This window comes from Diorhabda sublineata, chromosome 2, assembly GCF_026230105.1.
Source record: "Diorhabda sublineata isolate icDioSubl1.1 chromosome 2, icDioSubl1.1, whole genome shotgun sequence".
NCBI lineage: Eukaryota > Metazoa > Arthropoda > Insecta > Coleoptera > Chrysomelidae > Diorhabda > Diorhabda sublineata.
In genome coordinates this window covers 13,623,319-13,643,494 of record NC_079475.1, presented here as the reverse complement: position 1 = coordinate 13,643,494, position 20,176 = coordinate 13,623,319, and the positions used below count along the sequence as shown (strand labels likewise).

Below are 20,176 nucleotides of genomic sequence, written 5' to 3'. Positions count from 1 at the left end.
GAGAAATGCTTTATTGTCAAAACATTGTTACAATATGTAGACAAAAGCTTGTAAAAATTCAAAAACAAAAAGATTTGATTTCAATTGGCAAATGATTCTGCATTTTTTTACATTGTAAAGTATTGAGCCCTCAACTAATTCTGAACGTGGCGTAGGTAGATAAAGATCGTGCTACGCGTTCTGAAATTAGAGCAGCGTGGTTACGAATTGGGCAAACTGATTCAAAGATGAATAAGGAAGGAATAGTCAGAATCTTTCTCCAGAAGGTCATAATAAACTGTTAACGAGGTGGATAAGTTCATTTCTTCGGAAACTGATCACAGCGCAAAACAGGAGGAAATTAATTCCTTAGATAAGGCGGCAATATGTAAGTTCCATTTCAAGAAATTGTCCACAATAAGCCTTAAGAATTTTACAGATTTAACGAAGTCAATGGTGTTGAGATACAGAAAATTAGAATCGTACCATGATTGAAGGTTGATTAGGTCAGAAATGGTCCCATGGACATATTTTACAACTAATGTCTAGATAGGCGATGTCGTTAATAAACATAAGAAACAAAATAGGGATTAGTATTGAGCCTTGGGGCACTCCACATTCTATTGGCTTGCGGGAAGACATCGTTGTATCAATCCTTTCAAACAGTAGGTCGAGATGATTTCTTCAATGAGATAAAATACGTGGCAAATGAATTACTGAATTGACTACACCAAAGATAATATGGAAAAACAAATGCCAGACGGATGGAATAGTGGAGCCGTATATTGCATATTCAAAAAAGGAAACCCAAAAACGTGCTCTATGCACTCTACTAAATATGCCAGTAAAAGTAAAGAACTAAATGGTGGCGCTAATCATAAGAATGAAGCGATAGGTATATATACCCGAGGAAGTTAACAATTTTAAATACCTGGCAATAATAATTAACAAACATAATGAACGAGGAGAGGAAATTACTCAAAGGATCTAAGCAGGCTGTCGAGTATATAATAAGTTACTATGGATGAGGAACGATGAATCTAACAAAAACTGATGAAGAAGAACTTAAAAGTCAAATAACAAATGATCTGAAGAAAATGGGAGTCAGCAAATGGTGGTGGAATATTGCCAAAACAAGCAAGAAACTTAAAAAAAATGGTTGGAATGGGGATTGACTACCCCAGAAGAAATAAGTCAAAGAAAACTTAATCTCTTACTACTCCTAAAGGAATGTACAACCGATTATATATAGGTATTATGGCCACTCTAAACTTTTCATTATACGACACGAGAAAATGCGATTACGATTCGCTTCACGTCGGTTTTCCGGATGCGAGTCACAGAAAGCGAGACGAGATAATCTACCAAACTCGTGCGCGCTCACTTATTTTTTTACTGCTGCTTAGTAAGAACTCCCTACAAGAAATGAGTTGAAGAGCTATTGATTGGGCGGTTACTATTCCTATTCCTATTGGAATGTACAACTGATTATATATATTTTCTATAATGCATCAATGATATGCAGTTGATTTTATTTGAAAATAAATTCGAGGTCATTCACTATCAAGATCTGCAGCTTCTCATCAAAAATTTATGTATGTCTATTTAATTCAATGCTGTTAGAGGCATGAAATTGCGTGAAACTAATTTATACAATTTCTCGTTTTTCATCTTGACACTGAATTAGTTAGTTTTAATTAAGATCCATTTAATACAAAGTTATTTATAATTTGCGTATGTTTGCAATGTTTTTATGAATTTAAACTGGTTTAATATATAAATCATGACATTGAAAATACAATTTTTTTTCTCTTTCAACTACCTTTTAAATGTTAATTTCCTTAATTCAATAATTTTATTGGAAAGTAAGGAATGTCAATCAATTTAAAAAGGAGAGTACAGAATAATACCTTAGAATTTTTTTCAAGAATTAGATTTGTAAGAACGTGTGGTTGGACCAAATATATATTCATTCTGTCTTTGACCTAAAATATTTAACATTCTAGCATGAGCTCAACACTATACTCTTTCGATAATACTGTTATCTTCCATTTTATACCCATAATATCATGGTACTTATTCATTATTATATTCAATATTTCCTTTTTTTAACATATTTGATTCAACTAATTTATATTTTTTAGTTTTGTTTTTCCTTTTTGTTCCTATGACTCCGAAAAGTAATTTCATACCACCATTAAAAACGTTATTAAGATGTAATGATTAACGGGACCAGGATATTCTTTGTAAAAATAACAACAAATTTGATCATAACGCATTCTCCAAGATCTCGACTTTCTATGGTCCTTACTTGGATTTTTCGATCTTGATCAATTCATACATTCATATTCAGTAATTTGGGAATTCCAATCAGAATTTCACCCTGTAACTTTATATTCAGATCAGTCAAGTGTTCATTCATATCTACCAAAAAGGCACAATCAATCAACAAGTCATAATCAATTGGTTTGCCTTTTTTTAACATGAAAGCTTGAATTGAGTCACGTACTGCAAAAAAACTGTCTAAATCTACTCCTCGATTGAGCCAACGAACTTCGATGAAATAAGAAAAAACTTTTCGTCTAAATCTTGTAAAAATTGCCTGAACTATCGGTGATTTAGTCCTCTGATCCTCTTAAAATTTACAATTTTAATTATAGGTTGCATGACATGGTCTATTTTTAAATATTTGGATGCCAATGATTCCTGATGAATTATACAGTGAAATCTCACAAAATTCTCTGATGATTTCTGTTTTAATTCGGTTACAACGCCCGAATGTTTACCAGCCATGGAAGGAACGCCATCCGTAGTTGTGTTCCTAAGTATATTCCAGTCGAATTCATATTATGCTGTCAAACGGTCAATTACATAATAAATAAAATTTGCTGTTGTAGTACCTGTCAATGGAACGCACTTTAATAGTTCTTCAGTTATTTTATAGTTGCTGTTAATGCCTGGTGTAAAAACAGCAAGTTGAGCTGTTTCAACAGTATCAGTGCTCTCGTCAACAGCCAGTGAGAAGTTTGAAAAATTCCTTAATTTTCTACTTCATTTGAAGAACCAAATTTTGGGATAATCAATTTATTCTTGAAGCAACAGTGTTTCTTTAGAACTGAATATTTTGAATTATTGACTTTTGAGATGGAAATGAAATATCGGCAATTTTCAATATACAGTCTTTAATAAAATCACCATCAGTAAAAAGTTTTGATCTTTTCGCGATTTATAATGCAATAATAAAACATGGCATCTTCGCTCGCTGTATTAGCTTTAGTAAACATCGATTGTTGATCTTGAAGTTTAGATTTTAAAGATGACAATGTGTCGTTTAAACTCCTTACAATCAGCAACTGTTCGATTACAAATCAAACATTTAGGCTGAAAAACTCTGCACTCACTATCAACTTTTGTGACATTCTACCAAAAATCGTAACAATTATGGAACTCGACACAACAATAAAGGATAGCACACGCGCACGACACAATCAACTGCACAATACCTTCACAATCACTACTTGGCAGTACAATTAAAATCCTTCTCCAGCCGTATCGCTTCGATTACTCGACTCAACTGACTCACGTTGCACCGACGCAATCGTTTTATATGATTGAGGAAGGCTATAGTCTAGACTCGAAGCGCAAAGATTCTATCGTTCTCGACAAAAATAATAGGATATATCCGCTTGCTGCTAAAAGATGGCGATACAGTTTCTTTCCCTTGCTTGTCTAGACACGCGCTGCCTTTGAAATTATTTATAAACATCCGTAGAGACATCAATGAAGTCTAAAAGCTCTAAAAAACATGATTCTTCTTTCTGTGACACATTGCTATCACGGGCATTATTGATACCGCCCAGGATCTGGAAGCGGACCGTGGGCCGTATCTTTGACGTGACTGACGACGTAATGGATTCATTTTCTGGGGGTCATTAACGAAACTAAGTTGAATGAAATGATCGTTGATATTATTTTAAGAATACTCCGTCATCCAAACGCTGTTTGCGTTTCCACTTGGTTTGCTTGTTTACTTTCGTTAATTTCTGTATACTTTCCAAACGATTATGCTTATAACTGGGAAATTATCTTGACTGTCACCATTTTACATAACGATATATAAATATACCTACACGATCTAGAACAATAATATAGTTAAGCCTACGATTTCACCTTAATGCGTTGGAGTAAGTGTTGCTTTCAATCAATATTACCAACAACAAAAATAGTCGAAAGACTCAATTTCATTTCATAGTATACTCCATTCAAAACTGGTTTTCTAACCGATAATTTACTTAAATCACCTTATGGATTTATTCACAATTTCAATGGAATAGAATAAATAGAGAAGTACAAGAAATATACTCGGTCAAATCATTTCTTATTTTCAGTTGCAGAGAGGAAACAACAATAATATCAGTTTTATTTTTTCTCGTAGAGCAAAATATGATTTCTTGTTTATACCTGTTATTATTAAATCAATAATAAATGTGTACTCTATATCAAGAAAATGAGTTCTACGATCTTGAATACATAGATATCTATAGGTTAAGGAACTAAATTGATTTTAGATTTGTATGTGTTGAAAAAGTTACTTAAAGGTCAACTTTACCCTCAGTGGTCGATTTTAGGAAGACTTTGTAACAATTTTCATTATATTTAACATCAGCAGCAACTGGACCGTACTCAAATCTCGGCCTTTGTGGTGTAATATTATGTAGCATACTCCACCGAACGTTTTTATTTTTATGTTGTTAGACAGAAGCAACCATCGTAACACAATCAAACATTTCTTGGAGAACATATTTGCAGAATAATTAACTAAATTTCTCTACATTTCATTCTTTTCCTTATGTAAGTAACACGATATTCCACAGTATACAGTTTAATTAGAAATATTCGATTGTGGTTTCAATGAATAATTACAATTTATGATAATTTTTTCAAAATGTCCATGGCGAACGGTTTCCTTGGCATGTACAACGATCTAAAAATCCACATATCTGCTAAACCTTAAATTTGATCGAGTTAAACAAAGAGTAACTTTTTATTAAAAAATCGATTGAAAATTACTTTTTGATATTATTAGATTGTACAGGTTGTCCCTGTAGAAGTTATGGATTGTTAACCATTGGGCACGAGTCAAAACATCAAAAACACTACATGGACATACGTGATCATCCTTTAAAAATTGTTCGAATGTTCAATTTAGAAGATGTACTTAAATATTAAGTTCTGATTTCTAATTCAGAAACGGGGGATCGTAAGTGAAAGTCACAGCATTATTATCACTCCTGAATTTTTTTGCATCAAGTCCCGAAACACCAATTATTGTTGATTAAAGTTTATTTGATTTTCAGATGCATCATCCTCGAATGAGGCTGTTCATCTTCAGCAGCGCCTTCGAAGTCTAAGCACTGAACTTGTAACGCTAAGAAATCGCCTCCATGTCCAAGGAGGACAATCGACCACCCTAAAAGGTGGAGGTGGATCTGTTCCTTTAGTACCTGTTGCTGCAACTCCCCAACCTGTCGTTCCGCCGAGATCTGCGCTTAATGTACCTGCACCATTGGTAAGATATAAGAATTATCATAATTTTCTTCATTCCTAACCTAAAAAATAGATTAGGAAAAAACCAGTGGAAGAATACGAATCATAGTTGCCAACGAGATGAGAAAATATTGAATGAATTTGTCGAATTGGAAAATGGCTAGATTATATACTAATCTGGAAAAACATTTTAATATTTTTGTAATTTTTCGATGCCTTACATAAAATTACATTTCGATTGGGAGTCATTTGCATCTATGAGTATAATCTAAGCATCAGAACCAAAAATTTGTGAGACTTTTTTTCCTCCAATTGGAGAGTTGCGGTAAAAAATGAAAGGAGTAGGGGGATCTGGATTTTAGTGAAAGGTCTAATACAAAATAATTCCTTTTTGAACTTGTTAGTGGATAATAAAACAACAGTGACTCTCATAATATTTTAATCAGCAAAATGCAGTACTAAGGTTTCAGGGGAACACCTCTCGCATGGTTCAAGTCATACCTTACCAACAGAAATCAGCTTGTAAGGATTGATGCAACGAAGTCATCTTGTAAACCAATAGAATGTGGAGTCCCCCAAGGCTCAGTACTAGGCCCTATTTTGTTTCTTCTGTTTATAAACGACATCGCCTATCTAGACATCAGTGTTAAAATATGTCCACTGGACCACATCTAGTGACCTAATCACCCTTCTGTGTCTCAACGTTTCTAAAACCAAAGTTTTATCATATAAAAATACATTGCAAACCTTTTTAAATAACACCTCTTGACGTCGTTGAATCTGTAAAATTTTTAGGGCTTGTTGTAATCAATTTCCATCTTATATATCTCGTTAACAGTTTATTATGCCCTTATTGAGTCCCATCTTCAATATGTCCTCCCTTTTGGGGTACGTGCGGTACGACTCAATTTGAGCGAATGTTCAAACTACAACAGAGAGGTGTTAGATATTTACTCGGAATAAACAGTGGGTCTCACGGCAGGGATTTCTTTAAAAGATTAAAAATTCTGACTTTTTTTCTTGTTTATCTTTGCCTAATTCGTAAACACACTTCTCCAATTTCAGAAAGATCGTTTCACGGATGTCCACTTAGGAAGGTAGACCACAATTTTTACCTACCTACTCCACGATCAGAATTAGTTAAGGGCTCAATAGTTTACAATGCAATAAGATGCATAATCACTTGCCAATTGAAATCAAATCGATATTATCTTGTCCCGCATTCCGCAATAATTTGAGGGCATATTTACTGGAAAGTGACTTCTACTCTGTAAACGAAAATTCTAATAATATTTCATTCCGCGCATGCTGTATACTGATTTATTTTATTCTTATCTTCATTTAGTTAGTTTTATGTTTGATTTTTCAGTTTTTACAAGCTTTTGTGTAGAAGTTGTAACAATTTTTAACAATAAAGCATCTCCCTCTCTCTCTAATAATGATAGTGTGAATTATGTAAACATGCTCAAAATTTATCAGTTAAGTTTTGCTCAAACTTGTCATAATTTTGATTTAGTGAGAAATTACAACCTATTTACATATGCATAGGGTACCGTAACACAGCAACAACGACCGCAAGCGCCCACTACAGGGTCTTCGTCCAACCTCGAGGATCTAATTCATCTTCATGGACCGCTTACCGAAGATGCAGTCATGAAATGTTTACAGGCGCGATTTCAAGCGTCCAACTTTTACGTGAGTACTCACTTTATTTCCACTAGTTATTGGTCATTGAACACGACTGACCTTAGGGGACACCTGCCTCAACGCCTAAGGCCGACTCTGAATTCTATCGATGATATCGCGCTGTTGCCAGTTATATATTTAAATGAATTTTTATATCCTTACGAATCTATTCCTTTTTTAGTATAACAAATACGTACTTTATAAGAATAAGAAAGTTTTAAAGACTATAATGGAAATAATAATAGGTTATACTGGTTGTTTAACTGTAAACTTTCGGTTCCTTATGCGTAACTTACACTTACAGAACTTTGAAATGTAAGTCAATATTCTGAAGTTGTCAGAATACTACAAAATAGTTACCAAGCAGTTTCCTAGAAAACCTTGAATTAAAATGGGTAGTAATGTTTCTAGTTTTTAAGAATTGTTTTTAAAAAAGCAACTGACTAAACTTTTCCATTGTTCATTTTACTTTAAGATAGAACAAAAATGAGTTCTCCGGCAACGCAAAATTAGCTAAACTGTTATTTTCTGATGCCATTCAGATGATGACATGAGAATAAAGGCAAACATTTCCGTTGTTACATTTGGGTTGCTAATGAAACTACTTTTATATAACATTATCTAATATATTAGAAAATAAATGGGTACTAATGATTTTTTTCTGCTCCACACAACGCATTTTGACAGTGTTTTGAGGGACGTGAGGTATCAACTGTCCTTGGCAACAAATTCCAATTCATAGAAAATAAGTATCAGTATATATCAAAATCATATGTTTACAAAAACAGTTAAGAGACACTCCACCTCGTATTGAATAGTAAACAATTTGTCCAGGTCCGCACTACAATATTTGATTTTCAAAATCAGTGAATCATTTAAAAGTATAGATAAACAACATTACACAAAAAACAATACCTTGAAATTCTTAAATAAAGCCAGTTTCTTAATCGAAAAATAGTGAGATTGATAACTTATGTAGTAGAGAAGAATCGCAATTAATGTGCGAAAAACACAAAATACAACAGGTACAGATTGAGCTAATTATACATGCTTACCTACAGAATATATGAAAAACACCACTCAGCCCAAAAAATAAACGAGTCGATAAAAAATCTTCTAAATGTAAAGGGAAGGACAGTTTGTGGAAGATTTTAATTGATGTAATTATATGACATTATATTTCAGGAGCTGTCATTCTAAAAGTTCAGTTCAAAACTATAGGAATTGAATTGCAAAGCCGAAAAAATATATTATAAAAAAAAAATCGATAAATATTTCTCCTTCATATGGTTTGTGTAACATTTTGCCAGCATTGAAAATCCACGCATACTTTGCGTTTTCAATTCCTATATTTTTGAACTATCAATTTTTATAAAAAAAATACATCCACGGTATTAGGGAACTTATAAGTTGAAGTTTAGGCCCCTGGATTATTACGTATTCATGTTTGAAGTTTTATATTTGACTATTGTAATACAAATTTTGCAAATTACGCATATATAGCATAAAAGAAGAAAGTAGTGGGTTTGTTGACGCAGTACTTATCATTATGTTCTCAAAAGATATCAATCTTCTGCAAATTAAATTCGCCACTATTATGTCGAGATAGGACTAAAATCTTCAGATGTAACGTTGAAGACAATATAAGTAATAAGAATAAATTTTCAATAATCATTGGAAGTACCATTACAGATACTACAACTTCATTGAGTAACAAAAATTCAAAAAACAAAGTATAAATAGTATCAACTGTACTTTTCACATTTATTCAAAAAATTATTATTGAATATTTGAAAGTTTTTGGAACATCTGTTTATAATATTATTTGAAAGCTGAACTACACACGCTGCTATGCAGTACTATAATTTTCAAAATAAATGACTAATAAAATAACTATTTACAAAATAACCGATGGAATCGTTAAAATATTTTGTATGAAATTATAATATTTATAATCAAGCAATTTTCAATAACCAGGTAGTACGAAATACTTTTATTTCAAAATATAAAAATCAGCTGAAGAAATATTTGAAGAAGCAATTATTAAGTCGAGAAAGTAACTTTTGAATATATAAATGAAAATATTGATGATTACTTATTACTAAAATTTTTTTTGTTGATAATTAACAAACAAAAATTATCTTTAAGATGGTAACATATTTATATTTAGTTGATAATTAATGAAACTCATTCTTTTAAGAACCTCCAAGCGGAACAACTGTTTTGAGTGACACTTGGCAACAATGTAATTATACACCAAATAGGTTACCAGTAGAAGGTAGAAGAGTAACTGTTCAAAAGAATTTTAATTTCATTTTAATTTATTTTTAATAGAGTTTGAAAAGGATAGATGATTTTAAATGGATTTTTTAATGTGAATATTCAGGTGCTGTATAAAAAAGTATTACTCGGTTCGTTTTTTCCCCTTTCTTCACGAATCAAGCATAATACCGGTCCCATAGTATCCACCAATATACAATGCGGTCCATATATATGAAATAAATTCAATTTTTGCGTACTATGTGAAAAAAACCTACAACCCTCGACTTTTATGGTTAAATTGACAATTTTCAGTATCAAAATATAAGCACCCCCTCAAAAATTTTAACTCAGAAAGAGGGTCGTGTGGCACCTGGGCTGGTATCACTTCCAATAAAATTATCGGCTTTTATTTTTTTGAGGGTACAGTTAATGATGAGGTTTATCTAGATAGATCGACCTATTTACCAACAAGACGGAGCTCCACCGCAATTTGCACGAACAGTTATAAATTATTTGAACGAGATTTTTCCAAATAGGTGGATTGGAAGAGATGGAACGATGAAATGACCAGCTAGATCCCCTGGTTTAACTGCTCTCGATTACTTCGTATGGGATTATCAAAAATCCAAAGTATAAGTATATTTTAATAGAACATACAATATTGTTGATTTTAAACTTAAGATAACGGAAGAAATTAACAACATAACCCCTAACACAAAATGTTGTAAGAGAATTCCAAAATCGCCTTTTGTCAAGAAGTGATTCAGGATTATTTTTAAAATTTAATTTAATTGTAAAGTACATTGAACAATAAATTCTAAATATTATAAATATATTATATTATATATAATATATTATAAATTATAGAGACATTATTAGAATTTTACCTTTTAAAAATTAATTTTCTCAGTTATGATTGCCTCATATTCAAAAAATTAAAATATCTTTCCAACAAGGTGCCACCCCTTTCTTACACAAAATTTTCGAGGGGGTCAAGGAGGTGCGCGTTTTTTAACGTTGTGTCCCGTACTACAGTTAATAACAGGTTTGCTCAAAGTTCCTAATATTTAATTACATAGATCAAATGAGCGCTAGAAATGCCTTAACACGAAACTGAATTTGAAATCGAAACTCTAAAGAATGGACAGTTATAACGATGAATCAGTTATATATACTCGGTTATAGTGCATCATCTTAATTCAATGCGATCCAAGAATAAGCTAAGGGTTCCAAGATCTCGCAAGAGTCTTTACAACTAACATGAGAATATCAGGTTACGGTAAGAGCAGCAAAATTCTGACATGTGCTTTGGATTTAAAAAAATACAGGTACTGTTTCTCTCAACAACTTCCAAAGATCGTAAAGCGCGAAAAACTCAGTGGGCTTACAATAGTCGATGGTTTCGATTTTCAAAAGTTGCTGTAAGCTTTCTTCCAGCGATGGATCAAACATAATATCGTCCACTTTGTCATAGTATATCGGGTCTAGTACCACGATTGTATAACTGAATTTCTCTATTTTTGTCGCTGCATACAATGTAACGATCAAAGAAAAAAAATATACAGTGCCAAATTTGTATTTGTAATTTTAGACTGTCCACTTCACAAGACGAAGTTAATCCGTCGTTTAAGTCAATCGCAGGAAGAAAACATACCACAACTTTTGGAAATAGAAACTATCAGCGATCGAAATATTTCTCTGTTTTTGCGCAGCTTACGATGGAAGCCTAGATGAACGTACTGTCGTGAAGGTGGGTCTTAACAAAAAAAAACACATAAATATTTCTGAAAGGATGATATTAAGGAAAATATTTGTTCCGAAATATGTGAATAAAGCATGGAGATCGAGGTATAATCATGAGTTATATCAAAAATGATTTGTAAGAGTACAGATATTGCGATGAGCTGGCCATATAGTGCAAATGGTGGATGAACAGAGAATACCATGAAAAGTACTTGAATCCAATTTTGAAGCGGCGTAAACCAACTGGAAGACCTGAGCTGGAGAAGTTGGCAGGAAAAATAGCGAAGATGTAATCAGTTTTCCAAGGATACGTAACTGAAAGAGAGCAGCTTTAGACAGAAACCATTGGGAGAAAAAAATAAGGGAGTCCATGGCTTGCAGCAGCCTATAGCATCATAGAAAAATAATTAAGATTATACACTATAGACATATGTCCACAATGTTTTATCTAAACTTCAATTGCTACATTAATAACAAGAAACAGGTTCTTTTGGTACGTGAAAAATTTTTATGTTTGTGAACTTCTGATAGGATTTTTTCTAATGCTTAATTTCATTTATTTCTTCAGAAAAAATTAAATATTTGCGACCGGTAATCTCTTGAGGAACTAGGTGACCCATTGTGTTTGATGATTCGCAATAGGTTGTTCGAAAAATAACCTACGTATATAAAATACCAGAGTCAAAATGGAACAAAATTGTTATTATAAGCTGGTAAATTTTTAATTGAACTTTTCTTCTTTTTTCCAGACTAACGTGGGTCCAATTTTACTCTGCGTGAACCCATATAGAGATGTAGGAAATCCTTTAACTTTGAGTAGCACGCGGGGTATAGCGCTAAGTCCACAGCTAAATAAAGTAGTACAGGAGGCAGTTCGGCAACAATCTGAAACTGGATACCCTCAAGCCATAATATTATCGGGTAGGTTTTAATTTTAAGTTTTAGACCACAATATACCTGAGTCTGTTGGTAACACCTAAGGAATTACATTGATATTTTCAAAATTAAAACAATCACGAACACTTGGGTTCAAACGAGACTAATATTGATTTTTAAATTGTTTTTTACTATCACCTTGGCACGAGGAATTAAGACGAGTAAAAATAATAATACAAAATTCGAAACTTTGAGCCCTTCCTTTAATGATCGTCGCCCAATTGTTTGGCCACCTAGAGAACCTACCCTTAAATTAGGGTCCATCCGTCAATCGTGAATCAAAATTTACGTCTCGTTTGCTTCTGAAAAACGCTGTTAGTATTTATTTTTAGTTACTAGAATTTTAAAAATAAATTGATGCTTGTAGACGGTTGTTGACTATTTTATGTTCCTCAGTTGATAGAAAATTTTGATTATATGCTCATCAGAATGACATTTCTTTTCTGGTGGCGGCGGTTGGATTGGGGAAGATACATGAAAGGATTCTACAGCTTCTACATTATGTGTGTAGATTTCTATATATTAATGCATCTAAATGTTCTTGATTTAAGATCTCTTCTGTATTAAAATTAGTTTTTTTTATAATTTTTAAAAGAAAGATAGAATTAAAGTTTCGACTTTTCTTCAAGTCTTTATCAAAATATGATATTGACACTGACAATTTGCGTATCTTCTTATATATTAAAAAAATTGATGATTTACATTCCGAGTCCGTTCAGGCGTTCTACCCAACCGATTTGCTTAATTTTTTTTTCAATGAAAGGTATTGATGCACAGATCAGCCATGAACCATCGGATTTCATCTAATTTTCACCATTCTCAAGTTATACTCAAATGCGATTTCCCCCTGTACATTACTTATGGGAGTTTTTCACATACACACGTTCTATCCTCAATATCTCAGGTTCCATTCAGGATAGAGACATCGTTTTGGTTTAAGAACACTCGCTGAAACACCTTCTTTCTTTTGAGTTTTTGAACACTTAAATCGGTTGAGTTGGAGAGGAGCTAGGCGCGGACATTCAATGTGGAGTTATGGATTTTTGAAGGTTTTTGGCAATTTTTCCACATTTTCTATTATAATGATTTCTGATACTCATTTAATGGATTCAATGCGAGCGAAGCCGCGGGTAAAAGCTGGTATATATTAATTTGAGAGAGACGTAAATTCTAATTCACGATTGACAGATGGACCTTAATTTAAGGGTAGGTCCTCTAGCTCCTAAAAAAACTAATTTTTTAACAGAAGAGAACTAAAATCAAAAACATTTAGATGCATTAATATATCAAAAGGTCTAAGAAATAAGGAATTAAAGAGATTTCCATATATATAATGCTGAGTTCACGTCCTTTATTTCACCAAGTTTAACATTGTAAAGTTAACATCATGTTTTGCTACTAGCGTTTCACAAAGCATGTAATTACAACGTGGCAACTTCAAACTTGAAACTATGAAATATGCTGTATAGATTGTGTACTTTCTAATCTCTTGATTATGCCAGGTACTTCTGTGACCATCCTCGTATACTGAATTATCAAATCTTTCAATTGTTTTTTAATATACAACTATCTATTAATCATTCGTGCTTCAGGAACCAGTGGTTCGGGTAAAAGTCATGTTTCGATGCTTCTTCTTCGTCAACTTTTTGCCGTGGCCGGTGGAGGACCAGAAACTGATGCTTTCAAGCATTTAGCAGCCGCCTTTACAGTATTACGTTCTTTAGGTTCCGCTAAAACCATAACCAATTCGGAATCGAGTAGAATTGTGAGTATAATATGAAATACATTTAGTGATTTATTTGTCTTACTTTCAATTTATTTATTGTATTCTCGTTTAATTCTCTACTTAATCTAATTTTTAATTCTGAAAGATGTTTAATTACACCTGTTATACTCTGCACTTCATTTGACGTTGAATATCACGTGTCATAGCTCAAAAAAATAGAACATTACCTCAAAATATCTCTCTAATTGACTTGACTAAAATGAGTTTAAATTCTGTCTCTGAAGACGATAACTTGGTTATCGAAGCGCATATCAATTAGTGTTGGTGTAGTGGTAGAGTGAACAATGTTTTAACTATGAATATTACCAACGATTGCAGAAATTACAACCATAATCGATGAGAACTATTTTTATGTATTTCTCATTGAGCTGTTTTGCTCCGAACGACTGTCGCTAGAATCGTTCACGTGATCGTATATCTTGAATAGTCGTTCAGGAAACGATCGCTATTAAAAGCTTTGAAATCGGAAGATGTCGTGATCCAAGGTAAAGTAGCCCCCTTGGCGTTAGCTTGGATCAAACTTTCGTTGATGAAGGTTTTTTATCGAAAAATGTCTCTTACCATTAATCTTTATTACAACCCGATCGCAAAGAGCGTTACCTTGGAGCACATCATTATTATTGTATACTCGTAGTGTAAAGCTGCAACGGCGGCCTCAAAAAATGCTCCAAAGCAACGGGGCTTAGGTTAGAAAGTTGAGTTGATGTTCAAGGGCAGTACTTTAAGATTTCAAATAATGTTTTTACTTTGTTTTGGATAAAGTAATTCATCGAATAATTCACTTCGTTTGTAATGATAATCGTTTTTTCGGCTGCGAATCGAGAAAGTAATAGAAATAGTGTTATGACTGTAAATTCATCTAGAAGTATTTCATCAATTAAAATAAATGTATTTATTTTCAAGGGACAATTCATCGAAGTACAAGTAACTGATGGAGCTCTATACCGAACAAAGATCCATTGTTATTTTTTGGATCAAACGCGAGTGATAAGACCATTACCAGGTGAAAAAAATTACCACATATTTTACCAAATGCTTGCCGGATTATCGACGGAAGAAAGAACCAAATTAAATTTAGAAGCTCAAACAATAAATACGTTGAGATATCTTCAGTACGGCGATACGAGGCAAGATGCAACTGAAGATTCAAACAGGTAAAAATTGTTTAATATTCTCACGCAAATTGGAATTAAAATTTTTTTATGTCGACGAGAATAGGTCTCGACGTAAAAAAATAGTATTCTGACAATTTATAACATTACATTTGAACATGGAATTTTCTATATTTAATCATTGCTTATTTCTGATTCCCTGCTTTTATAGGTTTCAGGCATGGAAGAATTGCTTAGGAATTCTTGGTATACCATTCTTAGATGTAGTACGAGTTCTTGCAGCGGTTCTCCTACTGGGAAATGTGCAATTCATGGACAGTAAAGGACTGGACGTTGACGTTAAAGGCGAAGCCGAATTGAATGCTGTCGCAGGTCTACTGGGAGTATCCGGTGGAGCTCTTTTCCGTGGTCTCACTTCCCGTACCCACAACGCTCGTGGCCAGCTGGTGAAATCTGTGTGTGATGCAAATATGTCTAGTATGACGCGTGACTGTCTTGCTAAAGCTTTATATTGCCGTACTGTTGCTACCATAGTTCGTAGAGCTAATAGTCTTAAGAGATTAGGATCAACATTAGGTACTTTAAGTTCTGATTCGAATGAATCGGTACATAATCAAGCTGAAGTTACGAGTCAGCATGCTTCCACTATTGGAGGAAGTACTAACGCCGGAAGTAAATCGATGGCGGCTTTAAATAATGCTGTCAGACACGCGACCGATGGATTTATCGGGATTCTCGATATGTTTGGTTTCGAAGATCCAAAACCCAGTCAATTGGAACATCTTTGTATCAATTTATGTGCTGAAACGATGCAACATTTTTATAATACCCACATATTTAAATCTAGTATAGAATCTTGCAGAGATGAGGGAATCAATTGCGAAGTAGAGGTAGATTATGTCGACAATGTACCCTGTATCGATTTAGTGTCGTCTTTAAGAACTGGATTATTAAGTATGTTGGATGTCGAGTGTTCAATTAGAGGCACAGCTGATTCTTACGTGTCTAAAATCAAAGTACAACATAAAAATAATTCTAGACTTTTTGATCCTAAGCCGGTAGATCCGCGTCTGTTTGGTATACAACATTTCGCAGGGAGAGTTGTATATGACGCCACAGACTTTCTAGATACGAATAAAGATGTTATTCCTGATGACCTAGTTGCAGTATTTTATAAACACAGTTGTAATTTTGGTTTCGCTACTCATTTATTCGGTAGTGAACTTAAAGCTTTATATTCATCAGAAACAGTACCGAGAGGTGTTAGTTTCAGAATATCTCCAACATCTCATACGGATATTTTAAACGGCGACGAACCGGTTTCTACGTTAACTCAAGACTTTCACACTCGTTTGGACAATTTATTGAGAACATTAGTACACGCTCGTCCACATTTTGTTCGATGCATCTGTAGCAACTCTCAGGAAGCTGCTAATAGATTTGAAAGAGGAACAGTTGTACGACAAATAAGATCTTTGCAGGTACTAGAAACTGTTAATCTTATGGCAGGTGGATATCCTCACAGAATGCGTTTTAAAGCGTTCAATATGAGATACCGGTGTTTAGCACCTTTTGCTAAACTCAACAGAAGCGATGACAAAGTTACAGATGATTGTCATTTGATTTTACAACATGTAATGGATTCTATAGGTAAACAGCAAAGTTTTGTTTCAACGAGTTATGCTATGGGAAAGAGACATATATTTCTTAGCGAAGGTATCAGACAGCAATTGGAGAAGCTTAGAGCGAAGACGAGGACGAAAGCTGCAACGTTAATACAAGCTTCATGGAGGGGTTGGCATTGCAGGTATAGACTGTCGACTCTTCGAAGAGAAAAGAATTTAAATCCACCACCTGTATCTAGAACCGCTATAGGTGGCACAAGACCGAGACCTCAACCTATCGCCGGAACTCCACCACCGGATCCAAACGAAAAATGTGATGCAAAAATTATTCAGCAAACTTGTAATTTATTCGGATTAGATTTAGAAAGACCTCCACCTGTACCACCTAGTCGATCGTATACTGTCACGGGTAATACCAAATTGGGTTATCCACAAACAAGAGTTATGAAAATGACTTATCCTGAAGATAATAGCGGAGACGGTTCCGTATTACTCAAAGGAGAGACTGTATTAGTTGTAGGTGCTTCGCATCGCAGAGGTCATTTGATCGTTGAACATAAACATTGTACGCTTCATGTGCCGTTTCAATTTTTAGAATTAAAACAAAGTGTGAATATTTAATCTTGCCATCGTCTTCCACTGTTGATTACCAACAGGTACTGATATTTGCCTCTAAGGTTTATTTTTAGTTATAAGGCGGATGTAAATTTCCCTACCTACATGTACTGAACAGTATTTTTTATATACGAATTAAAATAAATTTTCCACCATCCACTTTTGTTGTAAAAAGTACATTCTCGGCCTATGATAAAGAGCAATCAGTGAGTTATTGATAAGAATCTAACTAATGTACGAATTATTTTAGAAAATTGAATATCACAGAGATAAAAACATTCTGAAAACAAAATCATGATAAAGTTCTTTTACTTTTTTCGAGACATGCTTCTATTTTGGTCTCAGCCTATTACCTAACACACGAAGGTGTAGCTTTCATATAATCTCTTTGGTGGTCTGTCTTGATTTTATTGATAAAAATGTCTTCGGTTATCCGATTCTGAAAGATTCTACCAACATAATCCCTCCAGTTTCTCTTTTTACCTTTGACCCATCTGACAACAATATTTCACTCGAGAAATTTGTCTTGTTATTGCTCCAGGTTATCCCGTAAGGTATGCCTGTCCATAATATTCTCATCCCAGCATAGTAAGAGTTTTAAAGTGCTTGTCTGGCTCATCCATCTTCTACTATAATAGGCTTTGTTATGGTAGATAATAAAATAAGAATGAAATAAGGTTAAAGTAGCGATTAACTAAACAAGTCACGTTGATATCACTGAACTGATAATAAGTTGCTCTATCAAATGTCTTTCGGAAGAAACCTGTACTGAAAAAACTCCTCCCACCGCAATGCTTATCGGCTTCCAGTAGTATATACTCAAGGCAGTGACTGTTTTTTTATTGTAAGTGATAACGGAATTGAGAATTTGAGGTATAAAATCAACCTCAAACGTATTAACATGACTTCGCGTTGTCCATTCGAGAATTACAGTTAATTATGACTATTTAGCCCGAATGTTCATAGAGCATTTCACGCATTTGAAACATTCAATACAAATTTTATTTTCTTTTCAAAATATACTGTTTCTTTATTATGCTATTATTTTAAGCAATATTATATTTTCAAGATACTGTATATATACAAATAATTCTTTGATTACGTTAAGTAATATATCTTGCCTACTGTAAAAATTGTTTTAATCTACATTTCATACCCGTCTTCTATTTTATCTGCCCACGATGGTTTATAAATGGATATATTTTCGGTCTCCATTGAGATCAATAACTTTTTGGTGCTTTTAAATCAATTGCCGAGGCATTTTTTCCATCTCGATTGAGGTACCTCCAAAAAATGGGATTTGAACACATCAACATCTTCTTCGAGGGTATAAAAACGTCGAACTCGAATTTATTTTTGAACTGCGAGAATAAAACGAAATCATCGGTTGAAGAATAAAAACTGTACGGCGGATAACCCATCAATTCGATGTTTGGAATGTTCAAAATTGAAAATCATCGAACGAAGATGTTTTGAGCAAGATAAATATTTCTAGTATCTCTAAACTCAAATAGCACTCATATGACATTGAAAATGTCAAACTTTATGACTGCAATGTCTGATATGACATATTCACATCATTATTGCCACATTTCAAAACTTAAGTAACAATCCTGGAACTAAACTTGGATATAAATGTTAATGGAAAAAAAAATTGTAAGATTATATTTGTTAAAAATGATTGTTTTTCCAAAGAAAAACTGGAAACATCGTCGATCAAACCAGTAGTACATTATGTGAAATACTATATAAGTCTTATGTATAAAACCTACTTATATTACAAAGCCCATACTCTAACATAATCCACTTTCAAATTAATATCATCGTTTTTAAGATTATTCCATGTTGATAACCACTGTTCTCTACCCTCCCAAAAATCTGTAGCAGCTTTCGGAGAGGTATTCGCCCACGGCTTTCCACCTGGTGTATTTGTAGCATCATCCGGGAAAAAGGAAACTCCACCAACGGCAACATTCAAAATTATGTAAAACTCTTGATCAAAAGGAGCCATTTTACTGTCTCTTTTCCATGGATTATCTAATCCGGTAGACGCTAAATTACCTAGTTCCCAGAATCCACCACCAGGAGGAGTAACTCTACCAATTTCCTCATCGTCAACTGTAATTTGAAATAAATAAGAGAGTTATTAAACTTACTTACTAATCCAAAACTAGAATAAATGTACCTGAGCTAGTACAGGTTTGACTGATCAAAAATACAAATGCTTCATCATTCTATTACTCTATATGATAGAAAAATACGCAGCAGGACAAAATGGAGATGGAAGATGACCTAGCTAGAGTAGCATAAACTGACTAGAAATGACAGGAAATGGGAAGTTGTGATGGGAAATAAGCAACAAGATGTAGACACGAACTATGAAGATTGATCCATGTCAAACAAGAGGATGTTTGCGGCGATTATAATGAAGGATGAGGTATTTTAGAATGTAAAACTTTCAATGTGCTGGGTAAAAACGGGGAAAAAAAAGGAGAGCATCAACGATATCGTCATAATATATGATGTTAACATTATCTGAAACCAAATTTCGATCATCAATTCAAGAGTGATATAGAGCTTAAACGTAAATAATATAATAAATTACGGTAGGATCAAAGTTTAATTCAAATAGGGATTTGATTTTCCAGCAAACATATCAGTTTCAAACTTTCCAGTTCAAACTAGATAGGAACTACCGCAAACACAAGATCGTCATGCTGTCTTAATAGTCACCTGAAGATAGTGAAAATTCTGTTAGACAGAGGATGAAACCTATGAAACGTATGAAATAGGAGACGAAAATCTGTAGCATCTATAACCATCCTACAATTTGGACTTTTTGAAAGGAGTGGGATTAATAGATCAGCTGATAACCCTGGGTTTTT

At 33.6% G+C, this 20,176-nt stretch overlaps 2 protein-coding genes across 2 annotated transcripts in view; one reads left to right on the top strand and one right to left on the bottom strand.

The window, feature by feature from the left end:
- The window catches only part of LOC130452847 (unconventional myosin-Ia), a 34,443-nt gene extending 16,019 nt beyond the window's left edge, over positions 1–18,424 (top strand). Inside the window, exons 2-7 of the mRNA XM_056792325.1 lie at positions 5,337–5,548; positions 7,075–7,221; positions 11,967–12,138; positions 13,746–13,918; positions 14,843–15,093; positions 15,263–18,424. Coding sequence (XP_056648303.1) covers positions 5,337–5,548; positions 7,075–7,221; positions 11,967–12,138; positions 13,746–13,918; positions 14,843–15,093; positions 15,263–17,297 — 2,990 coding nt within the window. The 3' untranslated portion in view covers positions 17,298–18,424. The remainder of the gene's footprint in view (positions 1–5,336; positions 5,549–7,074; positions 7,222–11,966; positions 12,139–13,745; positions 13,919–14,842; positions 15,094–15,262) is intronic.
- A 622-nt stretch (positions 18,425–19,046) lies between these two features.
- LOC130440605 (uncharacterized) overlaps positions 19,047–20,176 on the bottom strand; it is a 53,636-nt gene continuing 52,506 nt past the window's right edge. Inside the window, exon 27 of the mRNA XM_056773866.1 lies at positions 19,047–19,409. Within this exon, the coding sequence (XP_056629844.1) occupies positions 19,069–19,409 (341 nt within the window). The 3' untranslated portion in view covers positions 19,047–19,068. The remainder of the gene's footprint in view (positions 19,410–20,176) is intronic.